This window comes from Branchiostoma floridae, chromosome 14, assembly GCF_000003815.2.
Source record: "Branchiostoma floridae strain S238N-H82 chromosome 14, Bfl_VNyyK, whole genome shotgun sequence".
Lineage (NCBI taxonomy): Eukaryota > Metazoa > Chordata > Leptocardii > Amphioxiformes > Branchiostomatidae > Branchiostoma > Branchiostoma floridae.
This window is the reverse complement of record NC_049992.1, coordinates 18928667-18951837: the sequence shown is the minus strand read 5'-3', so window position 1 is coordinate 18951837 and position 23171 is coordinate 18928667. Positions and strand designations below refer to the sequence as shown.

General features: G+C 39.6%; 2 protein-coding genes across 2 annotated transcripts; both read right to left on the bottom strand.

The window, feature by feature from the left end:
• Nucleotides 1–7357: 7357 nt before the first annotated feature.
• LOC118430207 (cofilin-like) lies at nt 7358–10755 on the bottom strand. Its single transcript, XM_035840916.1, has 5 exons — nt 10563–10755; nt 8938–8993; nt 8527–8658; nt 8034–8155; nt 7358–7577 (listed from the first exon to the last, which is right to left on the bottom strand). Exons 2-5 carry the CDS (start codon nt 8938–8940, stop codon nt 7358–7360), a joined length of 477 nt encoding a protein of 158 aa, XP_035696809.1. The 5' UTR covers nt 8941–8993; nt 10563–10755.
• Nucleotides 10756–13557: 2802 nt separating this feature from the next.
• LOC118430206 (fibroblast growth factor receptor 4-like) lies at nt 13558–14148 on the bottom strand (the record flags this gene model as incomplete). The annotated part of the gene is made up of 1 exon (XM_035840915.1): nt 13558–14148. A coding segment is annotated over one exon (591 nt), but the record flags the coding sequence as incomplete, so codon positions are not given.
• Nucleotides 14149–23171: the final 9023 nt, after the last annotated feature.

Below are 23171 nucleotides of genomic sequence, written 5' to 3'. Positions count from 1 at the left end.
TAAGATTAGCAATGCCCTCCTAAAATGACATCAACATGTTTTACAAGATACTAAGACATAAGCGTAGACATCTCAAAACGGAAAAAAAAGCCCGCTGTCCTACCTTTGGAACTTCCCGAACATTGTTGTTGAAATAAAGCCAGGTTCCGAAGATGATCAATGACACCAACAAGGTAGTTATTATCACGGCAAAGCCAATACTGCCGTAAGTGCAATCTGAAAATACATATGATGGGAACGTCAAGGTGTCGGTGAAAACGAAGCACGTATTCGGGCTACGTACATTACAGACAATAACAATAGTTCGGATACCTCATATCTCCATGAAATAGTCTGATTATGTAAATTACTTCCCCATTTACACAAACTATACTTGGTTAAGTACACCTTTAAATAACTTATGCCGGTCCCAATGTTGATTGTCCAATTATTTACCATTTGCAAGGATTATAGCACTTTTATATTAATTATGCAAATTAGGGACGTATTTGCATAATTGGTATCTGCTAATGTTCCACCAGCCACAAACTACATATCTCCTAGGTATTTAAGTCCTATAATGGGAAACACTACAAATATAGATTTCCCTCATTAATTATGCAAATGAAGTGCCAGTTTGCATAATTTGCACTTGAGGATGTACATCTCTGTCAAAGCTACCTACATACCAAATATCATCTAAATGTATCGTTCCCTTTTTCAGTTATCCTCCTTAGAAGATTTTGAAAAAAAAATGCCCCTGCAGTTCCAGAGCAACCTGCTAGGGGACCCAACCTATTCCTTACGTCACAAGCTATCTGCCACTAAAAATGAAGCTATACACATCCAGGTTAAAAGATACAAAAAATAAATTTCTGCTGCAGTACCAAGGTCACATACCAGGAGGCCCAAAATTAACCTTGACCTTTGTCTTCCTACCACCTACCCACATACCAAATTTCATCATAATTTATCCAGGGGTTCTTTAGTTAAGCTGACCACAAATATCCGGAAACACAAACACACACACACAGACACATGGACACATCCAAAACTATATCTCCATTTTTCATGGAGATAACTAGTACACAGAGAATACATCAAGAAGTCATATTCAATGTAGCAAGGCTCTTGTGTCTATACTTGTTTTCGTGGGTACGTTATTAAAGACAGTCATCTATTGAAAATAGCTGTTATATAACAGACATCAACGAAACTTCAGTCAAAACGATAACACGTATTACAGAAACATAATGCCAAACGTTTCTGAACACCCAGGAAAGGAATTTATACTATTTAAAAAGCTATTTGAAACAAAAGACCTTCATCTGGTTTTAAATGCAAGACAATCAAATATTTCGTGATCAAATGAAAGAACTATGATTATTGAAATATGGAGCATAATTGTTATTTTCATCAGGTACTCACCCATCGCGGCAACAAATGTAATCAGCAACTAAAAACACTAGACGAGAATAAAATGCCTTTAATATGATTTGTTTTGATCATATTACATACAACTATATGGACCTAAAAATAAATAAACTTACGACAACGTGGTTGTTGCGGTACGTTTGGCACGTACATCGGATTCCTGTTCAGGGCGTCTCGTATGGAGTTCGGATCTGGGCTCGGGATAGGTCTGTTTTCATGTATGTCATTGTTATCATTTCCAGGAACCACGTTGTCAGCATTATGTTCAGTTGAGTTGCCTTTGTTATCGTTTGCAGGAACCACGTTGTCAGCATCACGTTTAGTTGAGTTGCATTCTGACATATACGATGGGTTTGGGGATTCATATGCGACACCATAAGCCATAGAGGGGTCCAGATTGGTATTATCGTCTATGATATAGACGTGTTCAGGAATCTCAGCCTCGGTGTCGTTTGGGGGGATTGTGTTTTTGCCGTAATTATCATTGTTTGTCGTTTTAGTTGTTGTGGCGCATAGCTCATTTTCAGACGGACTGCATCCTGTTTCGTACGTCGGATTTTGGACTAAGTTTGAAACAGCGTAGGGTTTCAACCTGTTTTGTTTTCGGACATCTGGACGTATTTGCGTCAACTTTGCGACATCGTTTCCGTCGACTTTTGGTACATCGTTCTTGGTGATGATGTCTTCAGCCATGTTTATTCCTCGCACTGTAAAAAAATATATTTTTGCGATCTCACACCTGAATTAAAAAAGATATGCAAATGACTAACACATTTACATATCTATACAGGGTGATGCTCACACGTAACACTTTGCAAGTATAAAATTCCCACCACTCGTAGATGAAGGTTAGACATTTAGGTAATAAGATACGCCAAATGGCAACTACTCAAGCAACTGGATATGATTTTGGTAACAGTTAGATGTTTCACGCAGAAGCCGGCCATTATATTTCGTCAGTGACATGGGGGAATTTTTTTAATGAGCAGGTTTTATACCTTCGCTATGAATTAATATGGTAAAGCGGTTGAAATTGTAAAAAAAATATTCCAATGGGAAAAAAAAGTAAGACAAAGCCAAGCATGCAAGAATAGGCTGAAACAAATGAGTTGATTAGCTATGTGTTGCCTCGTTAAAAGTTAGCGGGTTTTCTACACTACCAAAAAAATGATTTTTCTTGTTTTACTTACCACATGGACAATTCTTATATGAAGAAAAATATTCTTGCAGGAAGAAAATGTTGAATAAAATTCAAGCAAAACAAGACACTACAAATTTTTTTCTGGAAATTTAAGCAAAATCTTCTATCTTTTTCTTATAATGCAAGAAAATTTTTTTAGAAATTCTTGCTTTCTTGATAACCAGATTCAACTCTTAAGAAATACAAGTTTTTTTTTTCTTCCCTTTCTCCGAATATGACAGGACTTACTTCCTGGAAGAAAAATTTCTGTGAGGAAGCAAATCAAGATGAACAAGAAAAAGCATTTTTGGCAGTGTAAGAAAACGAATGTCAAATCGTCTCAAAAACTTAACAAGCAAAAATTTGCTTGCCCCATGGACAAGCACATTTTTCTAAGATTTCTCAGAGACAGAATAATTTTTTCCTGAAAGATAAAATTTCTGTGAGGAAGCAAAAACAAGAAAAACATTTTTGGCAGTGTACGATTATATAACCGGTGGGATAGTCTCAAAATCATGGTCAGAATACTGCAGATTGTGTCCATAGAAGCAAAGCCATCGCCGAAGAGGGAGATAAATTTTTCAAAGCACTCAAACACAAGATCACTCTATGAAAACACCAAGGTACAAATATTTCACCGACAGAAAAAAGGCCAAACACCACTCAATATGCTTCAGAAAAATTCATGGTAGAGACTTCATATTGGATGTAGATATATAGTTTGCCTGAGGACAGGTAAATACGATAACATATAACAATGAAAAAAAACTTTATTGCTCATTCTGTATGGAATTATATGTCTAGAATCACAGGGTACAGTGTAACTAATTCCATATGAGTGTTTCCATATCTAAACTTACCAATGGTAAATTTTCCTACCAATATCATTTCATTAATGTGTTAAAACTGTTTTATATTAGAAATATGGTACCCCAGAATGATGAAATATATATGAAATATATCTTATGTCGAGACTCAAGCATATCCAACAATGTAAATTCTAGAGACCCAGCCCTTCTAGTCCAAAACAAGTCCAATCATTTTATTACCATATGGCATCATCATATGCCATATCATTACATTGAATATTAATACTATGGTTGGAGCTATGTGTCAAACTCGTGTACTTATATCTTCCTAAAACTGAAGTTTGTGATTTGTTACCAAGCAACTTCTTAAATTTCATGTAAACCCAATTTTTTTTTTTTGGGGGGGGGGGGGGGACGGGCAAATCTTTAGAGGAGGCGGGATGGGGGGGTGCGAGATCACTAGTGATTTCACCCCAGCGAGATCCCGGGGGTGGCGGGGGCGGGATCGCTGTGAAACAAAAACCTTAAATAAAATTTTTGGCAAAATTTGAAAAGTCTTTCATTTTTCGTGTAGCCATAATGGTAACTGGTTGTTGATAGGCATTTTTGACAAAAAATACTAATTTCCGTCCTAACAACCTATTTCTCAGGTTTTCTTGCTACTTTTCTGTTTTTTATGAAATGACATTTAGAATATCTTTCATCTGACGTCAATATGCCGTAACATGTCTTTCAATACTAATACTTTTTTTAGCAAAAAAAGCCCCACCCCTTCGCACCCAGATTGATCCATAGGCCTGGTCTGAACAGGGTTAACAGCATAACGATAGAAATAATTGTAGCATTATTACTCCTGCACCTACCTTAATTTCATAATGACGGTTTATACAAACTTTAAAACTCATACAATGAATACACCTTTAACAGTCCCTATGCTATGCGTCTTTTAGATATTAATTATAATGTTGACTTTTCTCTGAAGGTCTCTTATTACCTGGTATTGACTTTATTTTGAGACTGTATAATAAGATGCAATATATTTTGCTTGAAAAACAGCTGCATACATAATTATTGTAACATGGTCAATATTGCAATAGTAGTATATAATTTGGTTTCTCCCATGCGTACTCAATAAACATTTTTTTTTTACTTACCAGCGGACTTTTGGTGTAGTGTATTGTAGTGTCTCACAGTCCTTCTTTCTTTATAAGGACTCAAGTCTCAACGACACGATTGTGATATTTGGTTCTCGGTAGACAGAGTTCGTTTCTAGTGTCGATTGTATGTAATGAATTATTCAAGACACCGGACGAACCATTTCGCAAGTGCCAAATATCAAAATATGCATTTATATACAATTGCTTGCTGGTATGTTGGAAGTATAGTTAACGAAATAATTGTCTGAAATAATATGTACTCCATTATGACCCAATATTCATTGTTTTACAGTAAAAAGTGCATTTTTGTTATGTACATTCCCTTGTTATCAAAACCATGAACTCGCCAAGCACGTTTGTCGACAACATCAGACACATGAAACGTCAGGTTCCTGAATAGACATCAATACACCACCGCCTCACGTAAGGTAGTCCCTTTGTCAACATTGTGGTTTAAGAAATTGGCTCAAATATACGGGTTCATTTTTCTTAGCCGTTTACAGATAATGTATAATAATATCAACACCTAAGATAATTGGTTTGCATCAGGTAAGTACGGATTTGACAATGTTTTATCTCCCAAGTCCCACTTTTCAAAATCAGTCTGCTCTTCGAAAAAAACTTGTAAATGTCAGTAAACTCTTACATAAAAGCAAATGCAGCCATGCCTGAGACTCATCGTTGTTTTCTTTGTATATTTATATATATATAAATATATTTACCTCCCAAGACGAGGTTGGTATAGTGTTTTTTTTTTCAACCTTTATTTAACCTTGATACATCATTCGGCCTGAGCCGTTTTTCAAGTGTACAATACAAAATGTTTTTAAATGATGGTGTGTAAACGTACAAAAAATGCTGCACATCATTAATTAGGAACTGCAAAAAAGAATAAATGAGAAAAAGTTTTTGGCGTAACCAAAATCTAGTTAACTGATGATTACAAGCGTACAATTTGAAAGGTAATATTTGCAAGCAAATACAGAATGTTACCTTCACATGTTGTAGTCTAACACTGGCAACTGTTTGTTCATTCCTATTTGAACATATTTCTAAATGTAGTGACCCGAGCCCCCTCTAGATCTGACATTTACTACATTATGTAGCCGAACACCACATGGTGCCTGCTACTTTACCGGTTACCATGGTGACAGCCGTCTGGTCCAGGTCGTTGACCTTATTTGTGCGGAAAAGAAGAAGAAACAAAGCAAAAACAATATGTTCCCTTCTGTGAAGGTAACATAATGATGAGTGGACGTGCACCATTCCGCAGGTGCGACTTCGATAGAATGCATGACTTTCTGATCGTATGTTGGTATACTAAGAAAATAGTAAGTGAAGAGTCTGAAAATAGCGTACAGTATCCAGGCACAACACAAATTGTGTATAATAATAAAAGGTGTATGCATGCTATATACACGCCCTATCGTGCGAGTGTACTGCGGTGGTGCTCGCGTGTCCGGCATTGCCTGTGTGCGTATTCGGCGCGTGGTCATGGATGTACCTTGAGTATTTTCTTCCACATTTGTGGAATACATTATAACAATTGCATAAAAGTATATTCATTACACAGTACACCATATCTATCTATAAATGACTGGTATGTAGCTGTAGAAAAGAGTCCATCTTGTTCCATCAAGGATCCAAAGAGGATTTCATTTTGTATGAACAATTCCCAGACAATTGGAAAACCATTAATCAAGATATTTGCATTCCACCCTATAACTAACTATAGTGTTGTTAAAGTGATACTGTTGTGGTACACTGGTATCACTTGCCAAGCTGGTAACTACAGCATGGCTTCCACATTGGTGGCACGTTTACAACTATCCAACAAGTTTCACTTCTGCAACTATACATGTATGATTATTAGAGTACAACACAACATGTTTGCATACTTTGGTCTATCTTACCATCCCGAAGAGGAAAAAAATTCTTTTTTTTTAAATTTGAAATCAGGCGAAAATTAATACACACGCTCATGTCATCTATAAAATTTACTTGCTGTGGCCTTATGCCAAACATCGACAAAACAAACCTTACGCAACGCAGGCATCACTAAAATACAAATATTTATTTCTGTAACAAAATACTTTATTAATGAACAAAAAAATACACTGTCAAGGCTGAGCACAACTTTGAAATTTCAACTAAAGTGGAATTCTTTATCACATTCTTTTTTGATAAATATACAACAAGTTATTGATACAAAGTATATTCAATATATATATAAAACAACAGGATGTGGCATTCAGGGTGCGGTCATTTAGTTTTTAATTTTTCATAACGAAAATTACATATAGTAATAGCAGAAGTATTTAATCCATAACATACATTCATTCCATTTGTAGTAAAGAATTCAAAAAGATAACATAGTGCATATTTTTTTAGTTTGCCATGAAATACGAAATAAAGCTCCGAAGAGTATACCTTTCGCGCTTCCTACAATCCTTTCAAGTGTTATAAAATCATAGGGCTTTAAATCAACAAACTCGTGTAATAAAAATGTAGGGTCGGTGGGGCAGTGTTGTTGTTTTTTTGCCGAATCCGAAATGCCTCCTTCGACCGCCTCGTACCTACCAAGCTAAAATCAGGTGTCCATTTTTCCATTTGGATTGACTAAGAAAAGTGTCCATTGTCCATTCCCAAGGACACAATGTCAAGTCCGGAATCAAGCCACTCGACCATTCCTTGGTTAAGACTTTTTTTACTGCAGAATAATACTTAAGCCGAGTTTGTGATTTGAACCCAGTGTTTTTTACAAAACTACTGTAAACCTGCGGGGGGGGGGGGTCCCGTCAACAAAGGTTCATGGTAAGAATGAAAAGGGAGAATTGGTGCTTTGATCTGGGGCACTTAGTAAACTGGCTTGTTTTGAGGATCTTGTCCCTCACTTCATCGAAGTTGAGCTCGTCCCGGTCATTGGCCTGGATCGGGGTGGCCGGACACTTCTTCTTAAGGGCATCGGAGCTCGAGGAATGCATCATCTTGGCCTTGATCTTAATGGTGTCTGGACACCTGATGAAAAAGAGAAGAAGAAATAAAACATTTGAAAATCCTGATACTTTGAAAAAAAATCACAGCCGTTAATGTTATTGCACACCCAATTTGCCAGCGTATTTCGTGCAATTATCCAGGTGGTGCAACAGTGCGAAGTCATTCAGCTGGACCGCACTGGTTTGGGGATTCTGTGCAATTAACAGTTCTAAGTGTTTATTAAGGGCGTGGTCACATAGGTCGTACGATCGTCGTGGGAGGACAAAAATGTACGTCTCCTGCTAAGTTCTAGTGTCTTTGTACACAAAACTCCGTTTGGGATCCATGTCGGTGGTTAGTTCTGTCACGACCTGCTTAAAAATCCTATGGCATCAAAATCGTGCGACGATCGCATGACCTATGTGACAACGCCCTAATCCGCTGTGCTTCTACTATATAAAATCAGTCAGGCTCATCATCAAGTTAAAAGGTACTGACCAGCTGACCAGGATCAACTTGTTACGATCCTGACCCTCCTTGTTCTTGTAGTCAAAGTCGTAAACACTCCAATAGGCAGCGTCAGCCGGGAAACTGGCCTGGAATTCCTCCCAAGTCGACTCCTGTAATAAGGAACAGACAACAGCTTGTCAGTTAAAGTTAGCGGGACAAACATATGTTATAGATATGCTGCAAAATCGTTTTCTAATCTGTCGTCTTTTTGGTGTCTTGTACCATGCAAATCTGTTTATTTATTATTTGTAAATCTATAAATCAAATCTGTATAATTTTTGGTATGTGTGTTTCTGTGCTTCTGGATATTTTTAATCAGAATAACTTTAGAACCTCTGGATGGAATGTCTGCGATCTTCGTACTAAAGCAGAAACTCTGGTTTTCGCATCATTTAGTCCCAAACATGTTATTGTTTCATATTTTGGTGGCAAGGTAGAATAAGATAGAACTTGTGTAGGCATGCGCCCTTAGCAGCCTTACCTTAACCTTGTTTTCCACGATGATCTTTGTCTCGCAGTTTGACACCCTGAACGTCACGTACTTGTACAAGTGTTTTTGTTTCACCTCGTCGTAAGCTGCGACCACTTCATCTGTAACAGTGATGCCTGAAGCCTGAGGAATAGAAGATAACAATATGTTAAACTTCGTTTTACCATTGCAAAACACCTTTAGACATACAAATAGAATCTAGTACAGGCAGAATAACGTTAACATTCGATAACAATATTCTTTGAATATCAAAATATTTTAGTATATAAAACTATTGAATACAGTCTAGAATATTGTCTATAGATCAGTAGACCAGCTAATACTGTCCCAACGTTTAACAACCCATTGTTATTTGTATAATTATTCTTAAAACTACTTAGAAACTAGTAAGTGAAGACTCACCATGATTCTTCACCTCTTGGTTCTTAGGAATATCGACTTGAATTGAGGATATGGACCTACAGAAATAGGAAAAAAAGGAAGAAAAAAATGTATGTAATTTTGTTTCGTTGTTCATATATGTTGGGCCCCCTTGGAAATCAACTTTAAATAAGTTGAAGGAGCTCCCCCTTGTCTTGAGATTAAAAAAAAAAGATGGTACTAGGCTGCACATGTATGCGCGTTAGCTGTTAAACATACTAACGTTCCTAATTGTTTGTGTTTCTGGATTTTTCTGGTAAGTCTGTTGATACTATTTTAGCACACATTGTGTCCTGGCCCGCTAGTATTTGCCTCACCAGCCAGGCTCCGCGGATCTCTGGTCAAATAGAAGAAATTGGAAAAATAATAATAGTACGCTAGGGGGTCATAGGCGTCAGGAATCAAACGGCTTTAGGATCACGCAGACGCACCGTAGCACTTAGCGTGCATACAGAACTTTCTCTTCTTTCGGGCTGCGGAATGAATCAAACCCCCGCACGAGTCGGTACGGAGACGAGCGTGCCCCTTGCAGCAAATAAGAGTGAGTAAGAAAACCGTACGCAAGCAGCCTGTATTACAAGTGTAAGTAGGGCCTGTATACTGTAACCTGGCAATCGCACATCATACCGTACGTACGTACAACTCACTACTTGCGAAACGAAGGATGGCACGCAACAGTTCACGGTCAGGCGTGGCGTGCAGACCACATACCTTCACCTTGCCAAACCGTGCGAGTGACGTGCGTTGAGACGTACGCCCACCATGCACTTGCCATTCCTTTAACACGTTTTCAGAAAAACGTAGCAGACGTGGGCTCCCATGAAAGCGCACGAATAAATAACACGTACGGCGGGTTGTGCCCTTAGCTTGACCCATGAACATATGTATGCATATGAGCGGGTCAGTGCACTTTGGAGCCTGCCCTGATTAAACAAACCCCCTGCGGAAGGAAACTTCACCATATATGGAGTCATCAGGAGCCAGGTAAGGGCAGGTGTATACAGTGCGTGGACCTGGCCCGCTGAATAGACCGATCCTGACTGTTCATTACAATTAGCAACGGGACCAATGATAGCACGGCAATTAACTGGTCGGTCAGTCACAGAGTGGGAGCACGACCGTAAGATAGTTAAGCATTTCTTTATATGTCTTTATCTTGCATTACCACGATTTGACGAAGATGGGCTGGGACTGACTTTTGACATTCACATATTTCAGACAAAATTGCGATTTTGTGGTGTCGTGTGTAGCGTACAACTGGTAGGCACAGAACCTAGAGGTCCTTAGTTCGATACTCGACATGCCCCCGACGTTGTGCCCTTGGGGAAGGCACTTCAGAACACTTTCCCTTGCAGTGGAGTGACGACCACCGAGCCTCTTCGGTTAATGTGTCAATAGTGTGCCAAAAACACACGGGGAATTGGTGCGCTAATGCCCTCATGGATGTGCAAGCATTTGCCACCAACAATCGTAATTATTTAACACTATGTTTCCCTACCCAGCAAGCAAATTCCTGACTTAAAATCTTTAAAATACAGACGCTACAGACACTCGTCTACAAATACAGACATGCACTGAGTTATAGTACATAAAGAACGATAACTTACTTTGTTAGACTATACTCCACTGGTAGATACCGCTCTGGAAAATGGAAGTCACCGAACTCGACCTGACGATCTCGAAGTACTGACCAAAATCTACAGCTTTTCCTCTTTTATACATCCAGTAGGACATGAAATCATCCCATTTTGCATGAGTCAATTTCTTTAATAAACATCCTAGTCAGAAGACACTTTCTTTTGGGTTTCTTATCATTTTGGCTCCGTATATGGGTATAGCCATGCTCCCTAGTTCCATATATGGGCACAACCATATGCAGTGCTTTAGAGGCCGCCACGCTAAGAGCTGACCTAGATCGATAGTGTATCTCTAACCAATAGTACACCATGTGGAACAACAAATGATGTAATGTGTTTACATTATTTCTACGCTTGGCGTATGACGATGTAAGGGGTTGTATGTATCATTCCTTATCGGGGATGGTGACGTAATTCCGTATTATGGAGGAGGAGGGTGTCAGGCTTGAGCCTCGGGCACCCAAAAATTAAAAATTCGGGCTCACCATTGCACTTAAGGTGCACTCTCAATACACTTGTGTCACGCTTGCGTCACTGTGGGGAGATAATAAACAAATTTCCTTACGTTTTGGGTATTTTGTCGTCTTCTAAGTCATACTTTTAGGTATTACACAATATCTAACTTATGAAACACCAGAAAAAGTAACAAAACATGACGCATTAAACGAACCAGGCAGTGACATGACGCAAGCTAGACGCAAGTGCTGTGAGACTGCACCTATATATACTGACAGGATCGAGAAGGTCCAACGGAGAGCTGTGTGTATAATACTGGGACAGCACTACACGTCTTACACCGATGCCTGTTCTGACTTGGGACTACTTTCTCCACACGTCTTGACCTGATTTAAACCCTTGCTAACTCTCTCAGCCAGTCCGAACATTTCTTGCACTTACTGCCACCAACCAGAGATGAAATCAGTGGCGGACAGACAAGGTCATCCCACAAACTGACCACTACTCGCTGTAGAAATGAACACTATCGTAACAGCGCTGTAACTTTCATGGTCTTTTGAACCAATAATCGTGCGTTGTTTTTTTTGTAGTGTAACTGTGTATTGTTATTTTATTTATTTGTTATTTCTTCGATTAGGTTATTGGATATATGGTGACATACTGGTATTAATGTGTTAAGCAAATACTGTAAATGCATTTAAGTTCGCGGGGATTTAATTTCGCGGTAGCGGGAAAAAGGACTTTTCGCGGTGGTTTTAATTTCGCGGTGGCACTATGTACTGTAGTCTCTTAATGCCATGGAAAAATATTCGCGGTGGATTTAAGTTCGCGGTGAAGCGGTCACCGCGAAAACCGCAAACATTAATCCACCGCGAACATTTCTGCATTTACAGTACTATTTTAAGGTATTTTATCGCAATACTGTTTTAACTTGTCTGTCTGTAACGATTATTAAGCACAACTCATGCATTACAGAAATTGAACCATTCGTTTCTAAATACTAGAAAAGGTACGTTATGATACTCGGGCACTTTAAGGCCTGTGACAATTTTGGTCGAACATGAAATTCGGACCACTGCGTGACCTCAGGTAACCCCGCCGGGCCGGAGCGTTTTTAGAACGGTCCAATGTCAGTACCTAATGTTACATTGCGAAAACAGGAACTTACGATGCACGGGCCACACTAACTACTTTTCTTGAGACTTATTAATGTTGAATGTTAAAGATATTGATCTAGTATTTATCAAATATCGGCATAACTAGAAGCGGTTAACAAAAGGGCACCCCCGCGAGAGCTGCAAGTGGTACAGTCCGAACATGCGTTCCTACCTCCCGGGGTGTGGAGTGGCAGGAAAACAGCGAGGCGCTCATACTTCAATGAAACAGCAAAACAATGCTATAAATCGGTATTTCTAGCCCAAAATGATGGATGGCAGTTGACTGATGCCTTATAAGGCTAACTGCTTGCGAAATTTCGCATTGATACAACAGCGATTTAACAGATATAGACATAAAACATTCATATTTTACCATCGGTTAATGTTACGTACAGTCAAACATGTCTTACTTGGGCCAGTTCATGTAGGGTAAGTAGTGTTTCGTCGGCCCCTGTCCACATCAGGGCACCAGTTTTATTACGAGTTTTGTGCAGATTTAGGTTCATTAAGCCTTAGACCTTCAGAAATCAAGCGGGCCTTCTTGCAATATCTTTGATTTCCGTGGCTTTATTGATATTTGTACGAAAAATACATGAAAATTGTCAAAAAATACTGTTTTTGCCCCAAAATGAAGCCTTACCTAGGAATAGCGGCAAGATCCCCAGGCATATTAGATATCACAGAGATATAATCTATTACTCCAGAAAATATGACTCAGTTAGACAATCATTTCATAGTGGGCACAGACCCATTTTAATAGCATCCCTATTTTTTACCAAAAAATTTTTTTTAAACCCAAAATATTGAGGATCCACAATTTTCTTGTCATCATATTTTGAATATGGGTGAATTACGTTAACTGGCCAAAAATTGTTGAAAACAGATGGTTACATCAAAAGTTATGGCCATATAACTGCTCGACTGAGAATCTACAGGTGTCACAGGCCTTAAACTGCCTGTGTATGCTTAAATATTAAAAAAAAAATGAGTAGAAAAGGCGTCTAGCATATACATATCTGTGGCACTTGAGCGCTGAATATACAAACCTCGTGATTACAACTTATGCAGATATCTCAAACCAACATGAAAAGTATATGGATCATATTACTAACGTTTTGGAACAGAAAATGTTCTAAAAATGCATAAAATGTTATAGACATTCTTATGTAACTATGGATTAACACAACCAAACGGCTAACGAAAGTACGGAAAATGATAATATTGTTTTTGAATATTAAACACAAATATTACACTTTAGCAAGAAGCAGGATTTAATTGTCCATTTCTTGGCCACATTCCGTCAGCTTCTGCTCCAGTTCTGCCGGCTCTGGTCTTGCCGACGTCTCCTCCCGTCAACACGACTTCATGACGTAATACAGCTTTTTTGGACATCCGGGCGGCCTGTCCAGACGGACCCCCTGCCTCAGGAGCCCCACCAACTTAGGACAACTCAGATGGCGCTGGAGCTGGTAGCTGGGCTCCTCCCCGAAGGCGGCGATCTCCCACAGCAGCACGCCGAAAGACCACGTGTCGCTCTCGCACGTGAACTCGCGAGACTCCAGCGACTCCAGAGCCATCCACTTCAGGGGCAGGAGTTCGTCGACGTCGTTATTGACTGACGAGGGCAAGTAGGTAGTCTCGGTGTAGACGTCATAGGCCAGACCGAAGTCAGCAAGTTTAGCCACGCCATTGCCACTGACCAGGACGTTTCGGGCGGCCACGTCACCGTGAGCGATACGCAGACGTCGGAGCTCCTCCAGGGCACGGGATATCTGGACACAATAACGGACAAACCTGCCAATAGAATCGTTCTGCCTAGGTTGTTGTTTTAGAATGTCATTGAGCAAAAGTTCGCCTTTGGCAGCAAATTCCAAGAGAATACTCTTTGGTGTGGATATCAAGACGACCCCGAAAAGTCTGACGATGTTTGGATGTCCGCCATTTTATTCCTCACTGTTTTCGTGCACGGCTATCAGCGCGGCGACTTCCCGACAGAAGGCTCGATAGCACCGCCTGTCCTCTATACGGACGGACTTGACCGCCACCGTGACGTCAGTGCCAGCCGTGCGCAGCCATCCTCTCCTGATTTGTCCGAACGCGCCCAGCCCGACCAGTTCGCCCAGAGTCAGATCGTCGGCGTTCCTCTCCCACCGGTGGAGCCAGCCGGGCTGCAAACTCTGCGCCAGGTCTTCTTCCATGTTTCTCAGCTCCAGTAGAGTAGTGCAGCGACTACCAGAGTCAGCACCAGGGGTATGGCAATCTGGACAGACAACGGGAACGTGTGTGTTTCAGTTTCAATGATACGCTTTCCCGTTTCGATGACGTCACACAACTTACCAGTCCAGGGTGGCAAGCAGGCGCAGGTCCCGTCCACGTTGTGACACGTGGCGCTGTTCTTATAGACACAAACTTGCCGACATTTCCATCCGTACAGACCTGCGGGGCAGGGCCTGCTGCAGTTACTGCCGAACCAGCCTTCCGTGCAGTTACAGTCCGGCCGGCGGTAGGGAAGCAGGTGGCGTCATGCTGACACCGATACCTCCTGCTGCAACCTTGTCCTTAGGTGCCAACTGGGCAGGAGGTCTGACACGTGGTTCCTGTCCATCCCGGCGGACACACACAGCCGGCCCACCGGTCACAGCTGCCACCATGGCTCCTCTTCGCATGATTCACCCGTTTTTCCAGGAGGACAAGCGACGGCCGAAACTCATAACTTGTGTTAATGGCCGTCTTGTTTTCTGTTAATACAGTACAGGTGTAGGTACCGTTATGTTCGGACTGTATGTTGTAGATCCCTACACGATGTTTCTGAGCGCCTTGCAGCCACTCTCCCGTTTTATTAGGAAATGTCCACATCATCCTGTCAGTAGCCAGATGGAAAACCTTGCAGTGTAGCGTTACAGAGCCGGATATGTAAATCCATCGCGAGTCGCTAGGGGTCGCGATGATGACCACGGTACTGTGAGGTATGTCGCAGACGACACCCTGCCATCCAGGCTGACACTTGCAGGCCACGTTCAGCCCATGGCAGCGGGCACCGTTCTCACAGGTGCAGTTCTGGTCACAAAACAGGCCGTACTTGTTAGGCGGGCACCCGACTGGCTCAAGATCAAATTAAGTAAAAAGGCTAAAAGTAGAGGTATCACTTCATGAATCTTGTCAAATATGGAAATAGAGACATGTTTTCTGGAAGTTTACACGTAAAATTTTTTTTCCATGGATGAAAGTTTGAACGAACCCATCACTATTCGGAAGATATCAGTTTCAGGAATAGGCCCTGAATAACAATTGCGAGGTGACCTGGAAGTAAAGCCCGAATAACTCTGTATAAATTCAATTTGGAGGACAGATGCTCCATCTGATGTAGAACAGTTTAAGCAGTGTATTCCGATATCCCGCATCGACTTTATAAATCTTTCATCAGCATCATGCCAGGGCATCCATACAAAGTGCACCAGACAATCACTATTATTCGTGTATCCTATAGACATAAACTGTTCTGGAATATTCCTGTGGTTGTCATTGTCATACAATTGCTTTGAAACAGACACCTCTCCAATACCCATTGCAATGTACTCGGCAGTGCCTTTCATATCGAGGTTCAGGTCGCCTGCCTTCCCCGGGCCATTCCGAGTCGGCATTTCGCAAGTGTCGTTGTAAACAGATGGATATCCCTGCACGTCTTGCACTTGTACATCAACATACAGCTGCTCGGGGTTTCTGGAGGATACTCTTTTATTCAAAGTCAAAATGTTCTACACAATTTATTCTCACACCATGAGTCAAATGATTTACTCTCATCAGGATTCAACCCCTTTTTTCAATCTCCGACAATGTCTGTAATAACTGTAATGTAGCAAAACAAAAGTAATTCATATAACCTTCCTGTTGGAAAAAAACAACAGGAGCACAGTTATGCCTATTAGATAACTTAAAGAATAGGAATAGAAATAGCCAGAGATGAGCACATGATCAACTTGTAATCAAGGATCATTAACTTCATTTCTGAAGGCCGCGGCATCTCTTTGTGTCTGTCTTCAGTGTCTGCCGAGGCAGTCTCCTACAATTTCACACAGAAATGAGCCAACAAATTAACTTCAAAACATTCAATACTACAAAAATAACCTGGACATGAATTGCCAGCCCGTGCTTTGTTTCTGCAATCTAATAATCCAAAGAAAATACCTGAAATCAATAACAATCCCCAAAACATCAACTAATATGACACCTTCAATGTACTCTTATCACGTCATTACTTTCCATCTATGTACATAGGTCGATACATTTATAACGCCATGCAAAGAGGAAACTGTACCATTCCTAAATAAGCTTTGACAGATATCATGTCGCTAGTAGCAAAGAAATACCCAACCTGATGTACGTTAAAGTTCCCTTTATTACCTACCGTAGATTCCACTAGTATTGTAGTAACTGAAATTGTTGCGATATAACGTATGTGTAGTATTACATTGTACCTTTTGTTTTAATACATTGCCATACATTGTCACTGGTGCAATTGTTGCGCAATAAACTATCTATCTATCTACTAATTATAAGTATGAGAACCTATTTTAGCCATGTTTGAAAACAGTTTAACTCTTTTATGTAGATTTAACGTCCCCTGAAATCTAGGTGCTTAAAAGTGAACATAGAACTGGCCAAAGCTCATCACTTTTAATTCACTAAATCAGGCACCTTTCCTGGGAATGATCATTTTCGTCGGTTACTGCGACGTACTAAAGTTTTGTTTCGTCCTGTCAAACGTTGAGGGGTGACGTAACCATTAGCACATGCGCCTAGAGCCCACGGTGAGAGAGAAATAAAAACAAGGCTTTAAACCATTGAAAAGCCTTTCTTGGTGGGATTTTATGTGAAATCTGGGCATTTTGGGAGTGGCAGTGGTAGGAAAGACCCTATACTTGTTGAATTAGTTGTAAAAAATGACATTTCTCCATTGATGGGGTTTCCGCACCCCCTTGAAATAGTGGTATCGTCGTCAGAACTGTAATTAGGGGGGTGTATCAAAAGACTAGCCGTATAGAAATTCTTGCAAATGAATTTCACGAGACTGGACATAGTAGGCTATCACTTGAGGGTAAGTTTGCTTGGCTTGAACTTTTTATTCTTCAGATAATTGCATATTTGTTTCCTCAACTCTTCCATTGGAACGCATGAATTACTGGGGGAAATTCTAATGGCATCGTCTCCCCTGCACTCTTTTGCTATAGCAGCGATGGTGGCTCCACCAGGGGTGATGGTTAGGAAGATAGCAGTAGGGCTGACGTCAGAGTTGCGTTGAGCGCATAAAATGTGAATACAAATTGGGTGTGACTTAGAATCTGTGAAAATCCTTCTTTTCCTTAAAAATGTTTTCCCAATATGATGACTTTTTTTTAGTTTGAAGGGACATGTAGGGTCTAAGCTTTCCTGTTTTGGTCAAAGATTGTTCAGTTCAGCAGTTTAGTTGGTGTTAGGATATAATGTCACTGAGTTAGAACATATCAGACTGTGCACGTCAAATCATTACTTGTGATCACCGGTAAACTAGATTTTGGCTAGGCCAACAAGTTTTCTATTGCAATTCCTAATTAAAGATATGCAGCATTTTGTTAACGTTTATACACCATCATTTTAAAACGTTTTGTGTATTATATGGATTGTACAATGAAAAAATACCAACTTCGTCTTGGAAGGTAAGGATATATAAATATATGAAGAAAACCATGATGAGTCTCGGGTATGGCTGCATTTGCTTTTATGCAAGAGTTTAGTGACACAGTTTTTTTCTCTACGAGCAGACTGATTTTGAAAAAAAATGGGACTTGGGAGATAACATATTGTCAAACCGGTACCTATCTAAGCCAACCAAAAATGTTAGGTGTTGATATAATTATACATTATCAGGAAACGGCTAAGAAAAATGTTCCAATATATTTGAGCTAATTCATAAACCCACAATTGCGACAAAGAAACTTTACGTGACGCGTTGGTGTATGTGATGTCTATTCAGGAACCTGACGGTTCATTTGTCTCATGTTGTTGACAGACGTGCTCGGGCAAGTTCATGGTTTTAATAAGAAGGGAATGTATGCAACAGAGATGCAATTTCTACTATAAAACAATAAAAAATGTGTCATAATGGGGTACATATTATTCAAACAAGCACTTCATTCACTTTGCCTCCAACTTACCAACAATAGACGTTGCATTAAAGCATCTGCATCTGATGTTAAGCACCTGCGAAATGGTTCGTCCTGTGTCTTGACTAATTCATTATAATCAACCGATACTAGGATCGAACTCTGTTTTCCGAGAACCAAATATCACAGTGGTGTCGTGGAGGATTGAGTCCTGATAAAGCGAGGTCTGTGAGTCCCTACAATAGAAGTCAGCTGGTGAGTACAAAATTTCAGACCATTTTGTTTATTGAGTTCGCATAGAAGAAACAAGCCTATGTACCATCGACATATTGACCATTTTACATATATACAGCTGTTTTTCAGCTTATTATAGTCTTAAAGTAAAGTCGATACCGGGTAAAAGGAGACCTTCAGAGAGAATCAACCTTATGATTAATATCTAAAACACCCAAAACTTTAGGACTATAAACTGATAAATGTCCAATAATATATATTGTATGAGTACCGAAGTGACCGACCCGTCTGTATGAAATTGCGGTAGGTGCAGAAGGCGTGATGCTACAAGTAACTATCATACATACATATTCATACTTGATTTTAACAAGTTGAAGCATTCACATAGTTTTGCTTCCATTGTGTATTTTTCATCAGTTCAATGGGGTTCTTATCATATAGACCAGTCTCTGCTGCAATAAGGTCCTTAAGCGCGAGGTATGGACGTCCTCTTCTCCTATTTCTTCTATTACTAACTATCGTTATGCCATTTATTATACAGACCATGGTCAATCTTTGACCGAGGGGCAGGGGCTTTTGACGCCCGAGTTTGAAACTCCTAATCAGCTTATCTTATGGTCATTAATTCAGAGTATGATGTAAAAGTAAAATCTGAGGTTTGAAACTATGCGTCAGTTTTAGACTCATTTTAACTCACGAATAATCATGTCTGCTACCCGAAGACCGTCAAATAAGAACAAAAAAAGTAATGATGCAAATATCTTCATCTAAATTTAAAACTGACAACCATAGATGTGAAAATGCAGAAAGAGCAGAGGTTAAAATTCTGCAAAAATCTCTTTAAATCTATTACATGTATAAGTCTTAGAAGTTACAATGTAAAAATCATAATCGTCAACGTTACGCCTGTTATCCCAGAATATTATTGTTTGCCGATCCAAAGATGGTAGACAAGTGATGTTATTTTCTGACGTCATTTTGACGTCAAGGCGGTTGCCATTGGCGACCGGAGTATTGTCAGACTTTGATATGAATAAGACATCATTGTCAGTCACCGTTTTGTAATGCCTTTAAAATTACAACTAAAATTCCCTATCATATATACTTTTTAGCCAGAAAAATCAAAATGGCATTTTGACGTATTGACAAATCACGAAATGAGCCAGGAAATTAACTTCAAAACATTCAATACTACAAAAATAACCTGGACATGAATTGCCAGCCCGTGCTTTGTTTCTGCAATCTAAGAATTCAAAGAAAATGCCTGAAATCAATAACAATCCCAAAAATATCAACTAATATGACACCTTCAATGTACTCTTATCACGTCATGACGATATAAAAAAAATATCACGCGATATTATTTAGCAGGCATATTTGGATGAACCGGATGGCACCTGATGGCTGACCTCGGTACTGCAGTAGGGCTTAAAAACTGTGTATTTTCGGTGGTAATGATACTTATGTTGCAAATAGGTTGACATAAGGGTTTAGTGGCCGTTTGCGGTGTCACTAGAGGGCCGTTCAACTTTGTGTTTTTAGTTTGTGTTTCCAGTGTCACGGCGATCTCACCCCCATCTTCCCCTCTAGTGATTTCGCCCACCCCCGAAAAAAACGGGTACACAAGACATTTTAGGAGTTTCTTTGTACAAATAAAAAATTGCAGTTACAGATTAAAATAACTATACGACTTTGATACAAATCCAACCATAGTATTGATATTAACGTAATTATATGAGTACCGTCATATATATATTTCATTGTATTCACCTGTTTTCAAGCAAACTATATTTCTCCAAATATAAAGTCTCTACCATGAATTGTCCTTGGAACATATTGAATGGTGTTGGGCTTTGTTTCTGTCGGTGAAATATTTGCACTTAAAGTGATCTTGTGATTGAGTGCTTTTATGATTTTATGTTTGTCTTCATTCATGGCTTTGTTTGTGGCAAAATCTGCATCATCATGATTATGATTCTGAGACTGTCCCACCGGTCATGTGATCTTAGAAACTAACTTGTAACGAGGCAACACATATAGCATATTCAAACAGGAGCTAATTAACTCAATTGCATCAGCCTTGACTTGACATTGCCTTATGTACATTGGTTTACCAGTTTACTATCTATAATGTTTAATATCTTAAACATATCATTTCATAGCTAAGGTCTAAAACCTGCCCATCACAAGGATTTCCTTTGTGTAACTGACAAAATGTGATAATGACCGTTTTGCGTAAAACATCTCACCGTTTTCCAAATCATGTAGTTGCTTGAGTAATTGCTATTTAGCGTATATTATTAACTGGATGTCTAATATTTATCGACATATGGTGGTAGCTTCATACATCTAATGTGTACAGTTTGCTAAGTGTGAGCATCACCATGTAAAAAGTGTGTATGTTATTTGCATAAAATGTATTTTATTCAGGTGTGAGGTCGCCAAAATCTTATTTTCTTTTACTACAGTGCTGGGGATGAACATGGCTGAAGACATCCTCACCAAAAACGATGTACCAAAAGTCGACGCAAACGATGACTCAAAATTGAGTTCGACGCAAATACGTTCAGATTCCCGACTGCAAAATAGCTTGAAACCTGACGTTGTTACAAACTTGGTCAGGAATCCGACGTACGAAACAGGATGCTGTCCATCTGAAAATGACGTATACGGAACAACAATCACAGCTAAAACTACGAGCAATGATGATTATGGCACAAACACCATGCCCCCAAACGACACTGAGGCTGAGATTCCTGAACACGTCTATATCATGGACAATGATGCCAATTCGGACCACTCTATGCATTATGGTACCGGTGTTGAATCCCCGAACCCATTGTATATGTCAGAATCCAACTCAATTGAACATAATGATGACAACGTGGTTCCTGAAAAGGATAACAATGACATACATGAAAACAGACATATCCCGAGTACAGATCCAAACAAGCGAGATGCTCTGAACAGGAATCCGACGTACGAAACAGGGTGCTGTCCGTCCGACAATGACATATACGGAACAAGAATCACAACTCAAACTACGAACAATGATGATTATGGCAAAAACACTATTCCCCCAGACGACATTGAGGCTGAGATTCCTGAACACGTTTATGTCATGGACAATATTAATGATGCCGATTTGGACCACTCTATGCCTCATGGTACCGGTGTCACAAATGGATCCCCGAACCCCTTGTATATGTCAGAATGCAACTCAATTGAACGTGATGCTGACAGCGTGGTTCCTGAAAATGATAACAATGACATACATGAAAACAGACATATCCCGAGCCCAGATCCGAACTCCATACCAGACGCCCTGAACAGGAATCCGATGTACGTGCCAAACGCACCGCAACAAGCACGTCGCCGTAAGTTTAATTATCTTTTTTAGGTTCATACATATTTGTATGTAATCTGATCAAAACAAAACATATCAAAGGCATTGGCTAGTTTAGTTTTTCTTAGTTGCTGATTACATATATTGCGGCGATGGATCAGTACCTGACCAAAATAACAATGATGTTCCATATTTGAATTATCATAGTTTATTTGAGCATGCATTTATTTGATTGCCTTACATTTAAAACAAGATGAAGTTCTTTTTCCAAATACCTATTTCAGTAGTATTCATTCGTTTCTTGGACATTAAGAAACATTTGACATTTTGTTTCTGTAATTAGTGTAATTAGTTTTGACTTACGTTTCGTCTGCCATACCAACACCCGCTGTTCATGTCAGAATACAACCCAACTGAACATGATGCTGACAACGTGGTTCCTGAAAATGATAACAATGGCATACATGGAAACGGACATATCCCAAGCACAGATCCAAACATGCGAGACGCCCTGAACAGGAATCCGATGTACGTGCCAAATGCACCGAAACAAGCACGTTGCCGTAAGTTTATCTTTTTTAGCTTCATATAGTTTCATGTATTCTGATCAAAACAAAACATACTAGTCTTTAAGGCATTGGCTGGTTTAGTGTTTCTTAGTTGCTGGTTACATTTATTGCGCGTTGGATCAGTACCTGATCAAAATAACAATGATGCTCCATATTTAGATTATCATATTTCAGCAATATCACAGGTTTGGTATTCGTAATGATATTCCAGCCTTAATATATTGTATTCGTAAATGTTTCTTCTTTCTTTCTTCTGTCAAATCTTCAAAGCGAGATATCTTGTTCGTTCCTGGACTAAATTACTTGAAATTTGGCAAAGGGTAGATAGAGTGAGCCAATAACCCGAGATGTTTTTTCATACCTGTCCCTAAAATGATTTTATTGACTATTTTTTTAACCTTTTTAGACCAAATCTGTAAATGTCGGACCCCTGTGCCCTGGTATTACAACCGAATGACCTGAAATTTGGCACAGATAGTCTGGTGTTATCTAAAAGAGTCCATTCTTACACGGAGGGTTTTTTTTATTCATATTAAAATTGGGTGGGGAGGGGGGTAAAACCCATTTTGGGATTTTATGTGATTTTATGTGATGTCAAAGTACTATTTTAGCTAGGGTAGTTCTTAGATGCAATATGGCTAAGAGTCTATTCTAGTCCGTCAAACTTGGTATCATTG

Bases quoted from the DNA above. Each gene is read 5' to 3' on its own strand.
- LOC118430207 (XM_035840916.1), bottom strand. The intron at 8,156-8,526 runs GTAAGGCTGCTA...TCCTTATTACAG, and splicing joins TCGTGGAAAACAAGGTTAAG to GAGTCGACTTGGGAGGAATT. The intron at 7,578-8,033 runs GTCAGTACCTTT...CTTTTTCATCAG, and splicing joins AAGTTGATCCTGGTCAGCTG to GTGTCCAGACACCATTAAGA.